Raw genomic sequence first — 23,536 nt, forward strand, 5'->3', positions numbered from 1 at the left:
TCAGCCACCTACCTCGCCCCGTCTACAAGCATCTACCCTTGCTCACCCCACCACAACAAATCTGAGTCTGCCATCGCTGCCCACACTCACCAGTATACAGGGCACCCCTCCATATGCAGCGTGTCCATTGGTTTCTCCCAACCTCTCGGAGGACGTGCTTTTCTAATGTCTCGGTTCACCGTGGACCACCATTGTCGCCTCTGCTGAGTGGTGCGGTTGCCTTCATCCTGTGTCCTGGTCTGCTCGCAGGTGAAACCACATCAAGGCCCACTTCGCACATTGTCACCCTGAACTGCCTGCCCTCCTTCCAGGAAAACAGCAAGCCAAATGGGAAAGTCCACCGATATCAAACCTTTTCCTGATGGAGAATTCTGGTGACGGGTCCCATCAACCTTCTTTTGAGTAGAGTGGAATATGCCAAGTCCTGGAAGAGCTGTACTTCGAGCTATTGATGGTCAAAGACGTAACTGCTGGTGCTGCCCTCAAAATTCTGCCCATAAAACGTGAATGCTGCCAAAACATCCCTTGGTCGGGCCACCGGCTCTTTTCTCATCGGTCCCGAAATGAATCCTGTCTAAATCAATCTCGTCCGAGGGAATTTCCAGGAGCAGTTCTGCACAAAGTTTTTAATTGATTGCTTGAGATCTTTGTCCATAATCTCTTCCGGAACATTCTTAAAGTGAATATTTGAGCACCTTGATCTATTATCGAGATCTTCGCACTGAAGCTCTAAGTTGTGCGACATCCGTGGCAGTCGTTCTATGGCCTCATCATTTTTCTGAGAATCTTTTGCCAATTCCTGCAAAGCTCCCTCATTCGTATCTACTTGCTCCCCTAATTTCGAGATTTCACCTTTTATTTCCTGGACAGCACTTTTTATGTCAGTTTTTAAAGTGGAAATCTGCTCTTGAAAAAATTCCTGAAGAAATTCCTTAAGGCGTTGCTGGTGGTTCGCTAGACATTGCATCAAATCTTCTTTTGGTAATCTCCATCTTATCCCAATGTTCTAGGGTCTCCCCGTCTCGTGATTGTGGAGATTGAACCACACTGGAGTTCCCTTTGCCTCTGACTTCCAAAAGCTAGTGATTGTACCCTCAGCCCCCCCAAGCATTCGACGTGGGATGTGCCGGTGTACCTTTATTACGTCCTCTTCCTTTAGTTTAATACATGTGCCTCCCTTCGGATTATCTACTTGACGATCCCCATTGCAGCATCCAATATGATACGTGCGTTGAGGTATACAGGTCCTGCCCACCAAAAACCAGGGCCGTGTCGTCGCTAACTCCATTAATTTATAGGCTTTGTTGCACACAGATGGCCCATTCCGTCTTCTCGTTTCCGCGCTAGTATTTCCTGCAGTCCTAGGTTTAGTGTCCGCTAATTGCGCTGGGGAATTCCGTTATGGATTAGGCTCAAATTCCATTACTATTTTGGCCCCTCTCGTATTACACCCGGGAGGTTATTTTCCCTTCCATGATGCCATGCCACTTGAATGTTTCTTGACGGGCAACGTCTTCCTGATGATCCCCGGCTCTAAGCCCTCCTAGGATCTGCACGCCCTAGTGTTCAAGTCCCTCCCTCCGAGGTCCCGGAGTGGCCCCCTACCAGTCACTGTTGGTTCGCTGCTCACAGTTTGGTCCGGGCTGCTTCTATCTCCCTTGGTGGTGCCTGCAGCCCTAGATTGGATAGTGTCTTTGCATTGAGCTAGGTAAGTCTCTCACAAATAAAGCCTGGGTTCCAGCACTAACCTGTCCCCAGCGCAGTTCACCTAACAGGGCTATTCTCTTCTCTATGAAGCAATGTCACTAGGTGTTTAGTCTTTGAACTTAAGAGGCACCTCTTGGCCACAGGGTACCTGATATGGCACGACCTCTGCTCATTTGCAGGTCACACTATGATGTGGGCCCACCTTTTTAGTGATCTCAATGCCTGCTGCCTGTACAGGAACAGCGCCCTCTCCTGTGTGCCACTTCTTTTAATAAACTACATATGTAGTCTGGAGCCCCCTCGCTCTTCCTCAACTGAAATGTGCAGTTTATGGAACTCCCGGGTCAGCACCCTCCGGGGTCACAGCAGGACCTGCGCCGCCTTTCTCTGCGTTATCTTGCGCAGCAGATGTTATGTTAAATACGGTGGAGGGAAGGTGTCGTCCTCCGTCCAGTCTGCAAGTATTGATGCCCCGACGGGGCCTTCTGCATTCAATTTTTCAAGGAGACCGCAGCCTCCACTCCGCAATCTGCCGGAGGGGTCCCTCGTGCACCAAGTTTTGCTTTGCCTGCCACCCTCCTCACCAACCAGCGGGTGTCTCCAAGGCTGCTCCTGTTTTCGGACCCTGGAGTAAAGGGGGGACTCCTCAAAAATCCCTCACTCCAATCATTATTGCTCCAATCCCTATTGTTCTCCCGTTGCCGTGTTTTATAGGCACCGCTGGGATATTTAAAGCACTCTGCCACCCTTGCAGGCAGAGCACAGCAAAGTCAGCCGCTTGGGGCAGCCACCATGCCCTGTTCCTCCTCCGGTCTCCCTTCCGTCTCTTTTGCCACCACTGTTATTTTCTTCACTGTACAGGGCCACGCTTGCTGCAGCTACCATTGTGGGGGCTTCCTTCTGCATCCATTTTTGAGGGTGAGGGGTGGAGGGGACAGCAAGAAAAGCTTTATGTGCACCTTTAGACTGGGGCCAGGGACGAGCCGTGATTAGCACGTCCTCCCCTTGCCGGTGGCCATCTTGGAATCTGGGAGTCTATTTTGATGCTGAACTTAACATGACTCGCCACATCAACACCCTGGCGTCCTCTAGATCTTATACCGCAAAGCTCCTTTCTCTCAGCAGGCAATTCAATTTCGCCAATCAACTACCTCACCCTAGCCAGAGAAATTATCATCAGCAAGCTTGACTATTGCAACGTCCTCCTCATGGGCACTTTGGCAATTAACCTAGCCAAGCTGCAACTCCTTCAGAACAAAGCCCTACGGGCCGCCCTGGGTTTGCGCATCCCCGACCACACCTCCTCCGTCAGTCGTGATGCCCACTGACTTCCCATAACTTTCACACTGACTCATTGTTGCTTCTACAATCTTGCCCCTTGTCTCGAAACAAGAACATCTCTTTGAAACAACACTGCAGAACCCTTTGCTCTTCCAACAATACCATTCTGGCCATTCCACGCTTCAAAAAGGCCAAAGCTAGAGGAGTAAGCTTTGCGGTTACACCCCTGCACTCTGGAACTCTCTTCCCACGAACATTAAACTTCAAACTTCGTACTCCACCTTAAAAAAACTCTTGAAAAAACTGGCTCTTCATGAAATATGACTGTCATTGCTCATCTGTTCCCTACTTACCTGCTCATTGATTTCCACCCTTCGTACTCTGTACAAACGCTGCGATACTCAGCATTACTGGGTATTACAAAAATGCTATAAATAAATAGGTACGCCCTATTGGTAAGCTTTTACACTAATTCAGTTAAGAATAATAAAACAGTACCAACACAATTTGTTTTAAGAAGAGTGGAACACTATTCAAGCAGCGTATATACTTCTTAAAGGAGCAACTTAAAGTTAAGTAATAACTTTTGTAACCCTTAGTAAGTTATTCTGTTTAGAGATAGTTACAATACTAACTCAATTACATGCAAGTACTTTTACACTTGTTATATTTTCAAGAGATATTTTAGAGTCTTTCCCTAGTCTATTGCATGAGTTTTCTCAGAGGCAGAAGAGGGACCCTAGTGGTCTAGGAGCTGGCTGTAGGCAGGTCAGGATAGTGTTCAGGTACAGGAAAGTCGTAGTTCCAGAGGATTTCTTCTTCGACAAATAAGTATTGGCTTCAGAGTTAGTTAAGTGTTCAGGGACTTCAGAGAAGATTCCCCATAGGTGTTCCAGTGTTAGCCCTGGGCGAACAGTATGGGCAAACTCTCAAACATACAAATCGCCCACTCAGCCTCACAGGATCGACATAAGACTTAAGGTAAGTATTACCCAAGCCAACACAGTACCTTAGCAGAAGAGAAGAGCCCCTGGGTGGATGGTTTCACGCTACAGCAGCACAGGACCCGGTCCATGGAATCTCGGTTTTGTGACGAAGGAAACAGACCTTGGATGGGAAGTCGCAGCAGCAGTCCTCAGAACTGGCTTCCAACAAAGGATTACTTCTTGTGCCTCTGTGGTCTTGGTACCCTTTTACAGGAACCAGATGAAGACCGAATATCACTGGTCCAATTCGCTTCACTCTCTCTGTCCAGCTCCTTGGTGAGAGGACTTCAGGGATTCGACTCGTGCCTCTCAAGGCCCAGTAGGAGTCCACCAAAGTTTCAGCAGGAATCGGACTTCGTAAGACATTGCACTGCACTCGGGCTTGAAGTCCCCTGGTATTGGCAGTTTGCAGCCCAGGAAGGTTGCAGCATGTTGGGGGATGGCTCATCTTGCAGGTGTTGTTAAGACTAGTGTGTCTTACCAGCCTCTGGGTTAGTCATCATTTTTGGGACCCCCAGGTCGGATGGGATGAAGGGTTACATCAGGCTCCTGTTGCACAGCAGGCTCTCCGGTTGCTGGAAATCATTACAGCCGTAATTTTGCCATCTTCCTCTTCGGAATCAGCTCCAGTGGTCGACTTGTCAGCAGCTTCCAGGTTTGAAGGATTTATCGGGAAATACAGCACAACCTCTGCAAACTCTCCCTGCAGTTCACAGTAAATGGGCGGCTGGCTATCCAATCAGGACAGCCAGCTCCCCAGTAGGAACTGGTTCCTTTCAGGCAAGGTGAAAGACCAAGGGCTGCAGAGGTTTGGACTCCTCCCTCACTTCCTGTCTTCAGACACTCTAGAGCCTGTGTGGGGAATGCAAAGGACTCCTGCCGAAGAGACAATTTCAGCCAAGATCTTTCCCACCTAGGATGGCAGAAGTCAGCCTATGGATACTTAAGATGAAAAAATGGTGACCCTCCTATTCATTACCTCAGCTGATTTGACAGCCTGCGAGTAATATGGCTGAAAATTCATTAAGGTAAAACCACTGTCACCAGCCATTCAAGTTAACTTTTAATTGTAAGACAAATGATACCTGGTAAGTCAGAAAGAAAGTGGATACATTGCATCTCCCCAGCACTCCACATATGGCTCACTATATAAAATATTAAGGGGATTGGAATCCCACTTTATTTCTTGGGAACAGTAGTTCACCCAAGAAATAAGAGGAATTAAGAAGGGCAGCCCAAACAGGCAACCCAGTCTAAGCCCAAAAATTATAGGGAACTATAACTCCAATAGCACAATGGAGAGACGTAAAAAGGTCACCCATAAAGAGTAAAAGACTAGGTGAGAGGGGAAAAAAGATTCCCACTCACCTAAGGACAATGGAAAATAATCACCAAGTCCAAGCACAAAGTTCTGGCGTTGACCCGGGTCCAGAAGATTTATCGCTAATATGAAAATCTTACTTAACATTTGGTAATACTAAAGTTCTCCTTCTTAGCCATGCCCGATGGATGTATTTTGACGCATCTATATTAGTCGAGCATTTGAAAAGTTGCATGGCATTAGACAAAGGGCACATTTTATGAAATAAAAACAAGAAATCAAACTATCAGCTGCACCTCCTCAGAGGTATTCTTCCTTTTTCCCTTTCCCCCAGAAGCTCACTGTCTCCAGAGCTCTGGTCCTCTCTAGGCTGAACTATTGCAACAGCCTCTTTCTAAATCTTCCTGCCTCTACTGTTCGACCTTTACAACTTATCCAGAACAGGACTGCGCTTGTCCTTTGCCTCAAGCCCCCAGGTATTATATCTCTCCAGCTCTGAAATCACTTCACTGGCTTCCCGTGGCTGCAAGGATCAACTTCAAGACCCTCCATCATTCACAAGGCTTTCTGGGGCCTGGGACCGCTCTACCTCTCAACTTCTCTTCCAAAACATCTTCCTTCTCGAGCTCTCCGCTCATCCACCTCCAACTCTCTGAGGGTCAGACGCTTCTCCAAGCAGAGAGTTGGGGGCCAATCTCCTCGGCAGGGGCCTCCCTCTGGAACAGCCCCCCTGCCTCTCTCAAACTTGAGCAGAACCACCTCTGGTTCCGGAAGCAACTTGACACCTTCCTATCTGTTTCCATTTCTCTCTTCCTCTCCCCTGCGATGCACCTGCCTGCGCTTCGCACTGGTCACCTGGCCACCCTCTGTACTCGGGGCCCAGGCTCCTGCATGCCCAGTTGCCCTCACACTGCCTCCGGGCTCGCCAGCACGTAAAGGGTTGGTAACTGCAACCCTACAGTCCCTTCTCTCTGCACTTACGAGCCACCCGCTGGCTGCACTTGTGAGTTAACTGCTCTTCCCCCTTACCTCTCCCCCTGGCAGTTCTCTCCTTCTGACTTCCTCGCACTTGCACAATCTGAATGATACAAGGCCTAGTAAGATTGTTATTTTGACCTCCCTTTGTTTCCCCCTCCTTTTCTTGTCATGCCTAGAAACACTTGTGTACAGGCGCGTTATAAATGCCACATCATATCAAGGGTTTGAGAGAAATTCTCAGCCGATGTAACCCATCACATAAAAACATAAAGTGCCTAACATCCTCCCTTCGCAGCACTACACATTAGACAGCTTGGTCCTGCATATTTTTCCAATGACTAGTATGAGCCTGTACCTTCACACAGCCAATTATAAATTCAATGTAAAGTGCCCATGCATAAGTCGTATTGAGATGGATCTCATACCTAAAAGTATGTTTTGAATGTAGGTAATCCATGCTATGGAGCAAGGCAATACATGAACTTTCCATGTTACTCCTCCTACCTTTCTGCATATGCCTCTTTGACCCTGAGTTTTGTATCCTTGTTAATGGAATTTGGCGCCACCCAGTAGTAGGTCATTTTCAGTGCTGTAAGGCACCTCTATGTGATCAAGCCATGGAATATTGCCCCTCCTCATCCAGCTTCATTATATAAGCCAAGGCTTCATGATATTTAACTAAGGTTGGATTCCCCCATATCCTTATCCAGTACAATACTGGTCTAATCGATTAGGCCCAAGTTGCTTTCCACATGTATAGGATTGTTCGGGGCACTTGAGGTAGCGTTAAGGCTCCCTTTATGCTTTATTTTCAATTGTGGTTAGAGAGTCCTGGTATCGCCCAGATGATTTGTTCCATACAAAGCAGATGCCCTTGCTTGAAACTCCAGCACTGCCCTTATTGCACCGCCAACATGATTAAAATAGAATTTTTTCAGCATTGCAGTATTTTTTTTGAGGTTTACGTGGGCTTTAAGCAGTTGATGGGGCCAAACCAGTGTTGCTTGAAAAACGAATACCAAGATAATCGTACCATACCACCTGCCCTAGTTTGCGGCCTCCTACGCTTAAATGAGGAGGCTTGATTTTGGATTTCTTGGGGCTGAAAACCTTTTATTTTGTTTTTCTTGCATTAAGTTCCAGCCCCAGCTGTAAAACAAACCAGCAACAGGGGTAGTGGACAAAAGAACATTGTTGTCTGCAAAAACAGTGCTGGGTTCTGTCGTTCACCAAGCGCATAGGATCCAAACTAACATTGGACAGTTCTTCAGTGACAGAATTTTACATAAACGCAAAACAATAAGGGGGACAAAACGCATCCTTGGACGCCTCTTATCTACAATGAAAGGTACAGTTACATCTCTGCTTACTTCCATCTCTCAACAGCAGAATTCTGGAGTACAAAAGTTGTATCTGGGATAGTAATGTTCTCGGGATGTTCTTGGACAATAGCATATCCCAAAGTGATCTCTGCGGTACGCTGTCCAACGCCATTCTTAGGTCGACAAAGACTGTATATAATTTAGACTTGGTTAGGATTATGTGCTTTTGGATAAAGGGATGGAGCTGGAACGCCTAGTCCAGAGTACTCAAACTGGACCTGAAGACTGCTTGTCGATGACTCAGTAATCCTTCTTCGTCGACCCAGTCCTGGAGATGTCTTAGGAGAGCTGTAGCTAACCTTTTTCCTGAGACGTCCAATAAAACCATAGCATGGTAGTTGGATGGATTTTCCCTAACACCGTTTTTATAAATCTGGGCCATCTCAGCAGTCCATCTCAGTAGTTGGTTTGTCCCTTTTTAAAAAAAATTATAATATAAAACAAAAATAACAAAAGTCTGCCAGGATTTTGTTAGGGCCTGCTGCTTTACCTGCTTTTTGTGATGTAAGGAATAAATGTCCTGCAAGGTGAGCTCAAAGGAGGGGGGCATCAGAACTTGTTGGAATTGTGTAGACTTCAAGCCCACTGTCAAGTGGACTTTTATACAGATTTTCAAAATGTACACGCCACATGTCAGATGTGATACAGGCCTGAAGGGAAGTATCACCCCCAAGTTCTTTGTCTGAAATGAGCTTCTGGAACCCTGCAGTCTCACTGGTCTTGACAGCCTCTAATGGAGTAACACACTTGGTGCCCAAAAATCCCCCTTTTTGGTCTTCACTAGATTGCTATAAATCCATCTCAATGTTTGGAGATGGATCATATCCACTGGGGATTTCAACATTTTATATGAAAGCAGGACCTGTTTTGTTTCCCTACAATCCTTATCATACCAGGGTTCCTCCTCCTTTGCAAGTTTTTCGATTGTGGGTTTAGAGCTAGTGACAAATGGCTGCGTCAAAATTAATATTTGATCAAATTCTTGAATCTCCTCTATCTTTGCGTTCCTCAGAACATTGCCGCTCAATATGCCGAAGGATAAGTAAAACAAATACTAGGAATTGAGTTCTTTTTTAACATGGTTACACAGTTAATCGATTGCGCATACCCAACCACAAGAATATCAGTAGCATTAAGGCAGCTTTGTTGAGGTGTATTTTTATCCTTAAAAATAAGCGCTAAAGGCTTATGGTTGCTTTCATGGCAGTCAATTACTTAGGGCCTCATTACACGGATGGCGGTGGACCAAGGTGCTATTAGCACCTTGGTCCATGCCGGTAAAATACCGGCACTGCCTTGGTGGAAAGGGGAATTACCGCCCTATTCCAAGGTTGGTGGGGCGGTAATTCCCCATTCCCATTTTTCCCCCATTGGGCATAATGGGAATGGCAAAGGTGCTAATTACGGCACCGCAAATTGCGGTACTGTAATTAGCTCCCTGGCCCCTTTGCTGGTTGGTTTTTAACGCCTGCAAAAAGCAGGCGTTAAATTCTCCAACCCGCAAAGGGACCTCGTAGTAAGGCGGTAAGGGTTTACGGGTACCAGTAAAATACCGCTACCGGTAAACCCTTACCGCCTACCGTGTAATGAGGCCCTTAGTCTTCTGCTTGGTGCGAGGTCCAAGCGAAGACGAGGATATAATACAGATGCATTTTTTTGCTGCTTGATAACCTAAAGCTGTTTCATGCATAAGTCTGAAGCTTTTATTGCTGTTGTCGTTTTCCAGTTTTTTACCAGCACCTACCCAGCTGTCACAGGATCAGCTGGAAGAAGAAGAAAGGATTCGAGCCCAGAGATCAAGACAGACTGCATTGGTGGCCTCCCGAAAAGAACCTCCTCCCTATGGGTATAGAAAGGGCTGGATCCCCCGATCATTGGAGGTAAGTGCTAATTTTATTTTGGTTTTCATAGATGTGATGAGATCATTTTTCCAATCTTAATGTTTTATATTAAGTTCATTGCACCTTTTTATGTTTGCCATCAATGTAGTATCCTGTTTTGGTGGTTTTGTGTATTTTCTGTGGTATAGCTTCCATTGCTCGATATTGGGAGATGTTCACAGGTTGCAAGACCATTCAATCTTGTCACGAGGTCCAATAGCTAAAAGCAAACAAGTTTTTTTTATTCAAATATATTAGTACTGTGAGATAAACTAGCTTAGTTTTTTGCGAGAAAATCTAATGCTGAGGATTTTCCCTGAGGATCTTAACCTTGCACTTACCACCTTGCTAGCTGCACTTCAGTTGTTTTTATCCCTTGCTCAGCACTTTCCTCCTGCCCTATCCCCTATACTTGAGCGTTCTCAATGTCACTGGGCCTAGTAAGATCGTTGTTTTGTCCTCCTTTGCCTCTTCGCGCTCTGAAACACTTGAGTATGAGTGCGATACAAATAAAATATCATATCATTATCCCCGAACCAATGTCCCACTAAAGTCTTCAAATGGTTTCTTGCATTACGTAAAGTAGCAATGGCATTTAGGTCTGCTACTAATTATGGGACGCCCATCCTTCCCTGCCCCTAATTCTAAAATATGCAGTTGTAACTCCACTTTAAAGATAACCAGTCTACACATGGAGCAACTCATGACTTATCATCCCATATGCAAGCTCCCTTGCATTGCCAATTTGACGGAGAAAACTGTCCAACAACAATTGCAATCCGATATTGAATTTTCTTTTTCCTGGACACCCTACTGATTGCATTTGCTCCCAAGAAATGTTCCTCATCCCCCTTCACCTAGCGGGAGTCAAGAACACCGCTGCAGATTCCCTCGGCAGGGAATTGCGCTCCTGCCACGAGTGGGAACTGCGGCAGGACCAGGGTGGACCACATCTTCACCAAGTGGGGCAGGCCCCAGATCGATCTGTTTGCAACGGCGGCAAACTCCAAATGCCAGAAGTTTGCCAGCAGATTCCACCAACTGAGGAGCCTGAGAAATGCATTCTCCTTCCTGTGGGAGGGGATTTTTATGTACGTGTTTCCTCCGTTGCCTCTCCTGCTACGAGTCATCAATACTCATTGTCAGTGCAGGGAGGATACTCCTCGCCCTGGCGTGGCTGAGGCAGGTTTGTTATCTGGACCTTATTAGCCGGTCAGCGTCGCCTCCGATAAAGCTACCAGTGGTCCGGATCTTCCCGCCAAAGAAGGAGTTGCAATACTGCATCACAACCCAGGATTGCTTAACTTGAGGGCTTGGCTCCTGCAGCCCTAGAGTTTGGAGGATATGAGTTACCCGCGACTGCAGGGAGATCCTCGCCAAGCCAGGGCGGCATCGACTTTGAAGTGATACGGTCACAAGTGGAAGCGGTTCGCTACGTTGTGCCGGTCGCAGCAGATTACCCCTCTGAGGGTCACAGCCCTGCATATTCTTCCGTATTTCTTATCCTTGGCCAAGGCCGGACTGGCACATGCCTCGATCGAGGTACATCTGGCGCTATCTCCTGCTACAACAGGTCTCCAGGAAGGTCTTCACTTTGGTCTCATCGACTTGTCAAGGAATTCCACAAAGGACTTTTCGTTCTTTCCCACCGGTGAAGGCCCCTGCCCCAACGTGGGAACTCATGTGGTTCTGACAAGGCTCATGGGTGCCCCCTTCGAGCCTATGCATCAGGCTCCTCTGATGGAAAAACTGCTTTCTTGGTGGCCATCACCACGTCAGGAGGGTGGGTGGGATACAGGCCATATCCTGCAAGCAGCCTTACCTGACTTTTCACGAATCGAGGGTGGTGCTGCGGACGCACCTCTTTCATGCCGAAGGTTCCGTCAGAATTCCACCACAAAGTTACTAGCTGGTGTGCCCCTGCTGGACATTTGCTTGGCTGCTACGTGGAGGTCCATGCACACCTTCACGAGGTTCTACTGCGTCGACGGGGATTCCAGGGAGGAGTTGGCCAAGCAGTGCTACACAACCTGTTCGCTTGAGGTGAGTGTGTTCCAGAGGTAAGCGTTAATAGCTTCTGTTGAGCCTTGCCACCTCCCGTGGTTGTGTATTGTTGTACTGCTTTGTATTAGTTATTCATGAGCATGTGAATCCATGCCAGACCCCATGCTGGAGAAGGAACAAGTTACTTACCTGGAACTGCGGCTCTTCTTGGTCATACTGACCCTTTATGTGCTTACCAAATCAGAAGATGGCTGCCAGAGGACTGTCGTTGGATGGGAGCAGTATGACCCAGAGGACAGTGATTTGTTTAGAGTACAGTTTGTAAGTGAAACTGTTTTTCTTTTTACCGAGGATTCCCAGCCTGACGACGGGGAATATTCATGAACATGTGAATCCATGCCAGACCCATGCTGGAGAACAATAGTTACAGGTAAGTAACTTGTTCCATACCGTTGCAGTGAATTATTTGGGGTTGACTATTGGTAATAACTGTAATTCACTATCCGACTTCCTCCCTCCCTTGAGTTAAGCCTGACTGGTCTGCTACCCATTACAGAGGTGTCTGGTCTACCTTTTGGTTGGAACTTTATTTGTACACTAGGTTTTGATGGTTTCAAAATCCCTCGCCAGAGGGCTATGGAAAAATCTCCCTAACAAATAAGTGTGGGGATTTATTTTGCAGCGCCCAGTAAACCCCCAACCCCATTTAGCTAAACTGATCCACCAGTTGAATAATCCTTGGGAAGGTACTATCTATACATTACTCTGCACTGACCAAAATCCTAAATTTCGAGGTATTAAAAAGTAGGTTCTTGTAAGTAGATCTGTCTATAAAGTCCAAATACGGCTCTGGATTTTGGGAGAGCAAGACTAAATTATCTGCGCATAGCTGTGCCGAACATGGTTCTTTACAAGGCAAAGTTGAAGGCCATTAATTGCTTCAATGCCAGGTGGCTATCGGATAGGAATAAGCTGAACATGTGGGTGCAAGCAGACATCCTTGCCTTAGACATTTGCTAATTATTATCCTATGATTTAACATAAAGACAATACTTGTATGCAGTTGTGTGTAATTCAATTAAGGGCAAGAATGGTAGCATTTGTTTCCAGCTTAACACAGCTAATCCACTGTAGTGTTGCAACTTCTTCTGTGAATACATGTTTTCCCAAATAATTTAAAACCTAGTATTGATAGCAATAACTGTTCTGTGACGAATTCACTGAGATAGTCATCTCTCCCGAAGCTGAAGCAGCCACTTTGCTACTAGGGAGGTGAGCCTGCTAAGTGTGTAACCCATAAGGGACAGGATAAATGGGTTCTTTCTGTAGGTGACTCCCCTTTGAGGGACTAAAGACTCAGCAAGGGTTATACGTCACATCTCAGTGCTGGTGGGTAGGACCACAATCCGCACTATGAAGGTGTAGAGAAGGAACAGCTGCATTTAATGACCGGCCAGAGTGTTAGGGAGAATTCTCAGAAATGTGCTAATTCCCTCCACCTTAGAGACCCCCAGCAACTTTGCTGGATTTTGAGGAGAGGACTTGATTGTTTTAACCTGGAGAGTGTGTGACCCTTTTTTCCCACTCTCCCATGTATTCTACTGTGAATTTTACCTCTGTTTCTTTTGTTTGTGGAGTCTGACCAATTCCATAGGCATCATCTTTTACATTGTGTCACACAGCACCTTCAGTGCAGTAACACAGGCAAGGCTTTCCGATTTCCCAAAGGTTTAAATACCTTCTCTGGGATAAACTACTGTTTCCCAGAGCAGCAAAGTGAAATTGACTTTACTTACCATTGTAACTTTCTAGACCCAGCACACACTATCTTACAATAGAGTGCTGGAGGCGTTGCCTAGTATCCCCTTTGTCTAGTTTCTCATGTAACATTTGATATGGTACCCTTTTCTCATTGAATGGCGGCTGGCAGTGGTTTCGTTTGAACTACCATGGTATGGCTTTACCGCGGGCTGCGTTCGCAGCTACAGTAAAGCATCCCCGGGAGCCATCTTTGTCAAAATGGCGCCCGGTCTTCTTTTTTCGCTATTTCTCTGTGGAAAGGTCCTTCTTGAGATTTGCTTTGCGCGCCAAACCAGGTTTGTTCTCTTTGTTCATTCAGCCTTTGGCAGGGTTCACGAGTGAAACCCGCCTCTGGCTCCAGAGTGTCTGGGGTAGGCAGGAAGTGAGGGAGGTGCCCGAAACTCCCTGTGCTTAGTCTCCCAGGAGACCCAAATGCACTTTGTGGTGATTGGCTGGCTGACTGTCCGGCAAGGACAGCCACCCTGCTGGGTTATTGACAGCTAGACTGGAATGAATGGGGGAGAACTGAATAAAAGGCGAGTCCTTTGGCTTGGAAGGCAGAGTCGACCACTGGACGAAGGAACCAAAGAAGAACTTGAAGAGGATGCCTGCTGCAACTCCTTGACCGTTGGTTTGCCTGGTGAAGCCCTGCTGCAGTGCTGAAATGCCAAGTTCGCATTGACAGAGAAGCCCCTGTAAGAACGACTTCTCCCCTTGAGTTGGTGGGACCAATCAACTCCAAAGTAAGCCACCTGGACATCCATCTCGGAGCTGGTTCAATTTCCACAGAGTTGCTGCTGGACACCGTATAGCCAGGGAGAGGAACACCAGATTGGGTGCATTGCTTTTAAGCTGGCCTAGTGCTTTGGAAGATCCTCTGGACTCCCAAGAAGCAGGACTGACCAAGCCTGAGCCCCCTCAACCGAGTGCGGGACCCGAGAAGCAAGGAAAGTCCATCTCTATATCCAGGGACCGCAGTGTTGCTATTTGCGGTAGACGCGAGGAGCTGAAACACTGAACAGCCCCTGAAAGTGAAGTTTGCCAGTTGCAAATTTTAACCGTCCCAGTGAATTGCAGGAGTCCCCCGACGTCCTCCCTCTTGTCCCCACGACTGAGGCCCAGGAACATTGAGATCTGCAGAGCTGCACAGGAACAGAATTCATCAGCTGCATCTTTCTTCATTTTCAAGGTACTGTAAAACAAGTCTAAGAGAACTTACCTCTTACTGTAGAGTTGCTTAAAACTTCTATAACTCACAAGTCTAATCAGCTTGTCGCCCTTCATTTGATTTTTCTCTTCCTCAAAGACGCCTAAGAACTGGTGCCAATACTTTTCCATTTACTTACCAGAAGTGCTTCATCATATACAAGACTTTTGCCCACTGACTTTGGCTTAGCCTATTGAATTGTATGACTCTTCTTGGAGGATCCAAAAGTATTTGCCTGCTTAAGAATATTTGTGGTCTCTTGTGTTCTAATAACCTTTGCCTTTTACCAACTTTTGAGAGTCTGAATGCCAACAGTAAGATATTAATGTCCCCAGCATCCTAGATATTGAAGTCGCCTGTGGGTGTAGGTTGTGTCTGTGGGCCATCCCAAAAGGTTATTTTCTGATTCAAAAACGGAGTGTACAGTATTGAAGTGTATTTGTCTGCTACTATTCTATTGCTCCCTTCTGAAGAAGGCTTTATAACTGACTGATGAATAAATTAATAATTGTTTCTGATGCTTGTTAATCTGCTTAGAATCACATGCTGTGCATAGTCTGACATCCAGTGGTCACTGCAGAGTATTGCATTTGTTTTTCCTAGTCGAAAAGGGGACGTCGACATAGGCTTGTCTGTAATACTATCCATATAGTGACGTGCAGTGTACCCAAAATCCCTCACGCGTCGAGTTCCCTCAGATTGTTGTTTCTGCCCAGAATACTGGTCGCCTTAATGCGGAGCTCGTTAGAGAAAAATTGCCAATACCATTTATTCGATCCTTGGTCGTTTTTTGTAAGTTATCGATAAATCCTAACCCTCCTTCGACGGCTAAGCTGTTTCACCGCCAATCAAGATCTTCCATGGCGGTTATTTCGACAGAGGCGATCCTTCGCCGCTGCCGAACACATGGCTCAGCCTCGCTGGCCTATACAGTAGGGAGAGTGGGGGTCGTGGGGACACGTCTGTTTATTTCTAGAATGCCTTTCTCTTTCACCCCCCTTTCCTTCAGGGTCGTTATCCCTTACAACTGTATCCTCCGCTATGGAGAGGACTCCCTTTAGATTTTGCCCGCGCTGTAACGGCAAATTCATGTGGAAGGATAAGCATAAGGCGTGTAACCGCTGCTTTCCCCTCGACCACAACGAGGACGGCTGTGCGGCCTGTAAACTTCTTCGGCCAAAAACTTTGAAGGACCGCAGGGTCAAGAGGTGGGCAGCCTACGCTATGTCTAAAGCTGATTCTTCACCCGCCACCGCCGAATGTGACGAGGGGGACAGTGATAACACTACCTCTGTATCGGAGGTTGTTAACCTCTCTAAGGAGCGTTCCCGCTCCTCCGCATCTGTCCCCGTCCCCGACAAGTTCGGCTTATGCCCTACTTATGGGAATGGACACCCCGGCGACGCCGATGCACATAAAATAACGATAAATGCACAACCCACGGCACCCCTTCGACTAAGTCGAAGAAAGCCCTAGCGCCAATGGAGACGCCGTCCTGCCGGCAGCCTCCGCCGACCGCAAGGGTTGCAAGCCCTCCCCGCAACCGCATACGTGACTAGCGACTGGGCCGTCCACAAATAAGGGCGCTACCACCAAAACGCCAAGAGAGCGCCCGTCGCCGAAAATGTCTCGGCACTGCCTAAGACCGTGCGAGACGAACCCTCAACGGACAGTTTAGTCATCGAGAGCTTGGCTAGAGTAGTGTCCACTGACACTCAGACGGGCGGCAAAGGAGTCGCTGAGCCCCGCTCACAAGGCCAGGGAGACGCGGAAACAGACAGACAGACGGAAGGCAGGCAGGAACCTCCCCCTCTGTCGAAGGAAAGACCTAGCCCACGAGAAGGTTTCTCAGAGGGCGAAGGAAGTATATCCTCCATGCTATGGGAGAGATCTTGACGGATGCAGGCGGAAGAGCTTCCCTTTGTGCCTCCAGACCGTTCTGGGTTACCCCAGTGGATTTTAGAAAGATTACAATCATGTATGGACAAACTAGATAGGTTTATGTCCACTCCTGAACATGCAACACCCAAAAGATCAAGAGAGATACACCATGAAGACCCCAGGGCCAAATACCCAAGACTATTTGACCCACTTCAAGGCGAGGGGAATACATATGACCTCACTGAGGAAGTCTCTCACTTTCAGGAGGATGAAGAGTTCCTAAATGTTGAGGATCAACAAGACCCTGAAGAAGGTTTTGAGGAATACCCAGACATGGGTGGAGGGGGCTTTGAAGAAGAACCAGACGGAGGTGGCTCACAGCCTTGGCAGTCTCCAGGAGCGCCAACAGACCTTGACGTTCTGGATCTGTCCTCTCCTCAAACCACACCAGTCAGGAACCCGTCACCTATAGATAACCAACCCACTTTCAATGCGCTGCTACGTAAAGCAGCAGCACATTTTGAAATTGATACAGGGGAAATGACTCCAGAAATAGACTTTGTGGAGAAAATCATTAAGGAGAAACCACCTACTAGTCAGGTCATTGCCCTTCTCGCCTCAGTCAAGAGACGACTTATTCCATCTTTATCAACACCTGCATTGGTTAGAGGGGTCAACCCAAGAATTGAGAAACTTTAGTCCTTCACCCTCGGACCCATTATACATTAAGGGTCACTCGATACCTGATTCCTTGGTAGTAACCACCACAAGGAAAAGGGCAGGGGTTCCGCTATCTACTAGCGAAGCACCCCCAGACAAGGAGGGAAAGAAGCTTTACGCCCTGGGAAAGAGGATTACAGACTCTGCAGCTTTCTCCACCAGAACGGCCAATAACAATACCTTACTGGCAAGTTACGCTGATGCCCAATGGGGAAATTTACGCCAAGACCTCGAAGAAGTCCCTGAGGCTTTATGAACTCGTTTTCTAGCCACTGTAACAGAAGGTACTTTGGTTAACCAGAGCATCATTAAGAACACGCTAGATGCTGCAGAGACGGCTGGCCGGTCTTTAGTTCAGGGAGTACTTCTCAAGCGTCATGTCTGGCTCAGGAACTCTGGGTTTAAGCGAGAAACCCAGGCGCCGCTTATCAACAAACCAATTGAGGACTCAAACCTATTTGGTAAGGCGGTGGACGACGCGCTGGAGAAGGCTAAGAAGGATTTTGATACTCTAAAGACTCTAAACTAGATCAGAAGGCCTCCCAATAAGCAAGGCTACGGCAACAGATGCTTTTTTCGTGGCCAACGACAAAGCCAACAACAGTACTCCTCAGCAGGCAACTGGTCCTTCACTCAAGGAACCAGCGGAGAATACGCTCAAAGAGGACAACGTCGTGGCAAGGGAAGAGGTCGGGCCCCACTCCTAGAGGCTCCCCGGCTACCAACACCAAATGACCCGAAGGTTCGGGTCTCCTCCCATGCATCGCCGGTCGGGGGCTGGTTAACTTCTTTTCTACCAGCATGGGAGGGAATAATAGACTGCTGGGTATTGTCAACCATAGCCCACGGGTACTGCATAGAATTCAGTCGGTCCCCTACGTTCAGACCCCCAAGGGGAAAACGCCTTTCACCAGAGCACCTTGCCATCCTTCTTCAAGAAGTTGAACTGCTACTATAAAAAGGAGCAATAGAGGTCGTGCCTCTATCACAGGTAACAAAGGGTATTTATTCAGTGTACTTCCTTGTACCCAAAAAGGATTTAACCATGCGCCCTGTACTAGATCTGCGCCCAGCGAACAAATTTGTCAAACCTCAAAAATTTCATATGGTGACCTTACAGGAGGTAATTCCCCTGCTTTCACAGGGAGATTACATGGCAACACTGGACATGAAAGATGCATACTTTTATATTTCAATGTTGCCAGCGCACAGGAAATACCTCAGGTTCATGATAGAGGGCAAACACTACCAGTTCAAAGTGCTACCCTTAGGCATAGCGTCAGCGCCAAGGGTATTCGCCAAAGTACTGGCAGTGGCAGCGGCCCACCTGCGCAGGTTGTCCATCCCAGTATACCCTTACCTCGACGATTGGCTCATAACAGGGCATTCCTACGAGACATGCTTCTCAAATACCCAAAAGACTGTAGACCTTTTGTTCCAACTGGGCTTCTCCATCAATGAGAAGAAGTCCGCCTAGACCCCAGCCAGGTCAAGCAATTCCTAGGGGCTCTAATTCGAACAAGGGACGTCCTCGTCTTTTCCCTCCAAGAGGGTCCAAAATATGCTGTTTCAGATCCCTCAATATGTAGCCGGTCGAAAGGTGGCGGTACGCAAAGCAATGCGATTTCTGGGAATGATGGCGTCATGTATATATTTGGTACCGCACGCGCAACTGCGCATGCGTCCAATGCAAGAGTGGCTCAACAGCCAGTGGTGTCAGGCCAGCGGACAATTGGACGATCTAGTGATGGTCTTGCAGGCCCTGGTTCTCTCGCTGCGGTGGTGGTCAAGGGAAAACCTCGTAATAGGGAAACCATTCGCCACCCCCACAGTGGAAGCCACTCTAACCACAGACTCATCCCTCACAGGATGGGGTGCTCCCCTATCCCATCAGACTGCACACAGAGTTTGGACTCTGAGCGTAGCATCCAAACACATACATTTGCTGGAACTACTGGCGGTCTTCAAAGCACTGAAGGCTTTCCAGGCACACCTTCAAGGGAAGACAGTGCTGGTCCTCACGGACAGCACCACATCCATGTACTACCTGAACAAGCAAGGGGGCACTCGCTCTCCAGGACTGTCCAAGCTGTCCCAGAACATCTGGAAGTGGGCTCTCAAGCACACGTTCCTGTTATCACAACATGTACCAGGGGAACTCAATCTGCTGGCAGACGAACTCAGCAGAGACTTCCCTTTGCCCGCAGAGTACGAATGGCGATTACGAGAAGAAATCGTCTCAGATGTTTTCACACAATGGGGCTTCCCAAAAATAGATCTGTTCACAACACTAGAGAACTCCCAATGCCAAGATTACGCCTCCAAGGGGAACTGTCTCTGGATAACATGGTCAGGGAAATTTGTTTACGCTAACCAGGCCCCCTCCTCCCCCCGACTCCCCTTCTCCACAAGATAGTGCACAAAATGCACCAGGAACCAGTTACCATGATACTTGTGGCCCCAATGTGGGATTGGCAACCCTGGTTTGCTCACCTGATGGAGATGTCACTGTCTCCACCAGCCCGTACAACATGCTGTCCCAGGACAGGGCCAGAACCACTGCACCCACGCCCACAGACACTGAACTTAGCAGCCTGGCTCCTGAGGTCATAGAATTCGGACATCTGCAACTCCCTCAGAGATGCATGGACATCCTTAAAGAGGCAAGGAAACTGAACACTCGTTACTGCTACTCTAGCAAGGGGAAACGGTTCGTCATCTGGTGTAGGGCTAAAGGCATCAACCCCGTTGACTGCTCTCCCACACATACTGTTCTTTACCTAACTCACATATTAGACTCAGGGTTAGTCTTTAATTCTATTAAAGTTCACCTAGCTGCACTTTCCGCATACACCACGTCTCAACATAAAGTGTCTTGGTGGAAAGTTCCAGTTATCAAAGCCTTCATGGAGGGAGTGAAAAGGATCCACTCTCCTATATCTAACTCTGCTCCCGGGTGGGACCTAAATGTGGTACTAACCAGGCTTATGGGTCCCCCCTTCGAACCCATGCACAAAGCAACACATAAGAACCTCACTCTTAAAACAGCTTTCTTAATAGCTATCACCTCCATTAGGAGAGTAAGTGAACTACAAGTGCTCTCTATATTAGACCCCTTTGTAACAGTTCACCGGGATAAGGTGGTTCTACGCACACATCCTAGCTTTGCACCGAAATTCATTTCTAAATTCCATGTCAACCAGTCTGTAGAACTACCAACGTTCTTTCAAAACCCATCTAACTTGGGAGAAAAAAGCCTGCATACACTTGATGTGCGCAGAGCGGTCATGTTTTATATGGAAAGAACTAGACCACTGAGAAAGACTAATCAGTTCTTTGTCTCGGTGGCGGCAGGAAGAGGAGAAGATGCTGTTTCAAAATCCACTATATCTAGATGGATTGTCCAATGCATCACTCTCTGTTACACGCTTGCAAAGAGAGAACTACCCTTAAGCCAAGAGCACATTCTACTCGAGGCACTGGGGCTTCCATAGCATTCATTGCAAATGTCCCTCTTGAGTCCATTTGCAAAGCGGCAACCTGGAGTTCTGTACACACCTTTACAAAACACTACTTTCTAGATGCCCATTCTAGATCAGATTCCCAGGTGGGACATGCAGTATTAAGACATCTTTTCTCTAGTGTTCCTTCTCACAACCCACCTCCAACTCCGGGTACTGCTCGCTAGTCTATGCACAGCATGTGATTCTAAGCAGATTAACAAGCATCAGAAGACATGCATTACTTACCGTAAAAGCATTTCTAGTGATTGTATATGCTTAGATTCACATGCGCCCACCCTTCCTCCCCGCTCGGATGGAAGGAAGGAACATAGACATCTTATTACTTTTCTCTCTTTTCTGTATTCACTCACGTCTAGAAGGCTCCTTCAGGGCAGAAAAAATACAAACGGAGGGACCTTGACGCGTGAAGGATTTTGGGTACACTGCTCGTCACTATAGGGATAGTATTACAGACACGCCTATGTTGACGTCCCCTTTTCGACTACGAAAAACAAATGCAATACTCCGCAGTGACCACTGGATGTCGGACTGTGCAGAGCATGTGAATCTAAGCAGATACAATCATCAGAAATGCTTTTACGGTAAGTAATGCATGTCTTGCGCAAGAAACCTTGAGTGTAAGAGTTTATTTGAATACCTGTAACTGTGAATCTTTCTGTAACTCCACTACAGCTCACATTTCCCCTCTAGAGATAAGCCTGGCTGCTTATCGCGCTACCAAAACTGTGTAGTACAAGCTTATACCAAAGGTTGGGTTGCCTATACCTGTAGTCCGGGTTGTGTGTAGTGGTCCCAGAGGGTACTGCATACAAACCTTGCCTAACACAGAGCAGCCCAGAGAAACCACAAGAACGAGGGCAAAGGCTGAAACAGAGCCCTGCTGAACCATTGCTTAAGTGACTCAGCAGAGAGCTGCAGGAACAGGTGAGAAGAGCCTTGGAATGTCAAAGTGGAGACCAGCGGGAAGAGTTGTGTAAGTGGCTCTGACAGGAGAGCTGATCTACGTCTCCTGTGGAGCACCGATTGAGGATATCTGGGACGTGGAGGTGACAGTGCAAAGAGAAGTGGGTGAACGTAAAAGAAAAGAACAGTAAAGTGTGATGGAAAAGACTGCAGAGCACACAGAGGGGCTCAGAGACTGAGCACACCCCAGCGAGTAAGAGCCCCAAAGCGGGGAGAGCATGAGAACACAAAACACAAGGTGATGCAGGCACCACTGCTATTGATAAATTCAATCAGATTGCAATGGTCCATGGGGTTAACCAGTAACCCAAAATGCACTCTTTGCAGGAAATACAAACTGTAAGGTCAATTTGATGATATCAAGAGCCTGAGAACAGCCCAGAGTGGGGGGTGGGAAGAATAGCCCCAAAGTGGGGAGAGCGTGAGAGGGAGCCCCAGAGTAGGGAGTGAGAATAAGCGGAGCCCCTGAGTGGGGAAGAGCCTGAGAATACGCCAGATTGGGAGTGGAAACTGGAAGACTCCCAGACTGTGGAGGATGAAAGAATAAAAGAATTCCAGAGGGATGAACAGATTTCAAGAACTCTGAGTGGGAAGAGAGGGAGAGAGGCCTGGACTGGGACACTTGGATAACCTTCCAGCACACTAAAAACTGTCATTTTTTTAAACTTAATCTACTAAAAGGGACAAGGTTGAGGCCCGTTGCCAGCAGTTATCCCTGCCTAAGTCTTTCCTTGTTTTGAGGTTTTCTTTGAGAAGGGGGACGGTAAGCAGGTTAGAGCAGACTTCGGGACCAAACACTTTATTTACAGACATTTTGATGAACGCCATTTTAAATTTATTTATTTATTTATTTTTATTATTATAGAACAGGGACCGAGGTGATCTACTTTAGGAAAGGTTATTTTGGAATTTGAGAATAATAAAACCTATGAAGTATGCCTTGTTGTCAGTCCTGATTCTGGCCTTCCACAGTTCCTAAATGAGGCTTCAAAAGGTGGGCTTAAGTCATTCACATTGCTCCATCACTCCAAGGCCTCCAATAAAGGTTTCCACTTGCCTGGTTCTGTGGGCTATCAGGACTGTCGCTGAGGGGGCTGGGTGCTTCCCTAAAATATTGCTTTCTGGGATCTGATTGGCTGTGGGGGGGGGGATCACCTGGCCCCCTCCCTTGCCCCCCTTTAAATGGATTAGGGTAATAACATGGACCACAGTAGGGCCAGTGACGTAGCCAGCCCAGATTTGTCCCATTTCAGGTAGATGCTCAAGCTATCCATGACCCATTTCAGAGACATGGCAATAACAGGGGGCAAGGGCACCCCCCAGCCCCCGCTCCCCATTTCCAGAGCCAGAGACACTCCAAGTTAGTCATCACATAAAATCAGGTATACCCACTAATCTATTTGTGGCATGGACTCAGTGGGAATCTGGAAATAACACAAGACAAGTCCCAGCCAGCAAAAATCACATTCTAGAACAAAAAAACAAGACAGAAGTAGGCAAAGGCCCGATGTGTGCGCTCTACACGTCCCAAAACTAGAAATTGTGGAGTTTAAGCTGCGCTGCTGTGGTCAAATTCTGTGTATGCCTACTCATGCACAGTAAAGTTTAAACTCCTACCAATTTGCAGACAGGGATTTAACCCCAATATATAGAAACCCATAATTGATTGAGCTTAATGGGAACACCAAGTTTATGGACTCTGACTGATTCTGTAATTCAAGAGCCAGAATACTCTTGTATCCAGATGGCAATTCACTGAGTTTATTTGTTATGGACACAACTATACCAGGAATTACTCATGAATGCCCTATGTGTTTGGATCCTATTCCCAACAATTTAGCAGATGATAGCCTTGAGAACGACATTTATTGTCGAAACACGTGTCGGCTGATACAGAGTCTT

The 23,536-nt window shown here is 47.3% G+C and overlaps 1 protein-coding gene across 2 annotated transcripts in view; it reads left to right on the top strand.

The window, feature by feature from the left end:
• The window catches only part of SNW1 (SNW domain containing 1), a 300,010-nt gene that overhangs the window by 71,289 nt on the left and 205,185 nt on the right, over positions 1 to 23,536 (top strand). For both annotated transcript variants that reach the window (XM_069637912.1, XM_069637913.1), the window contains exon 2: positions 9,382 to 9,535. In XM_069637912.1, coding sequence (XP_069494013.1) covers positions 9,382 to 9,535 — 154 coding nt within the window. The remainder of the gene's footprint in view (positions 1 to 9,381; positions 9,536 to 23,536) is intronic.

Source organism: Ambystoma mexicanum, chromosome 14 (genome assembly GCF_040938575.1).
Source record: "Ambystoma mexicanum isolate Mex_15411 chromosome 14, UKY_AmexF1_1, whole genome shotgun sequence".
NCBI classification, from domain to species: Eukaryota; Metazoa; Chordata; class Amphibia; order Caudata; family Ambystomatidae; genus Ambystoma; species Ambystoma mexicanum.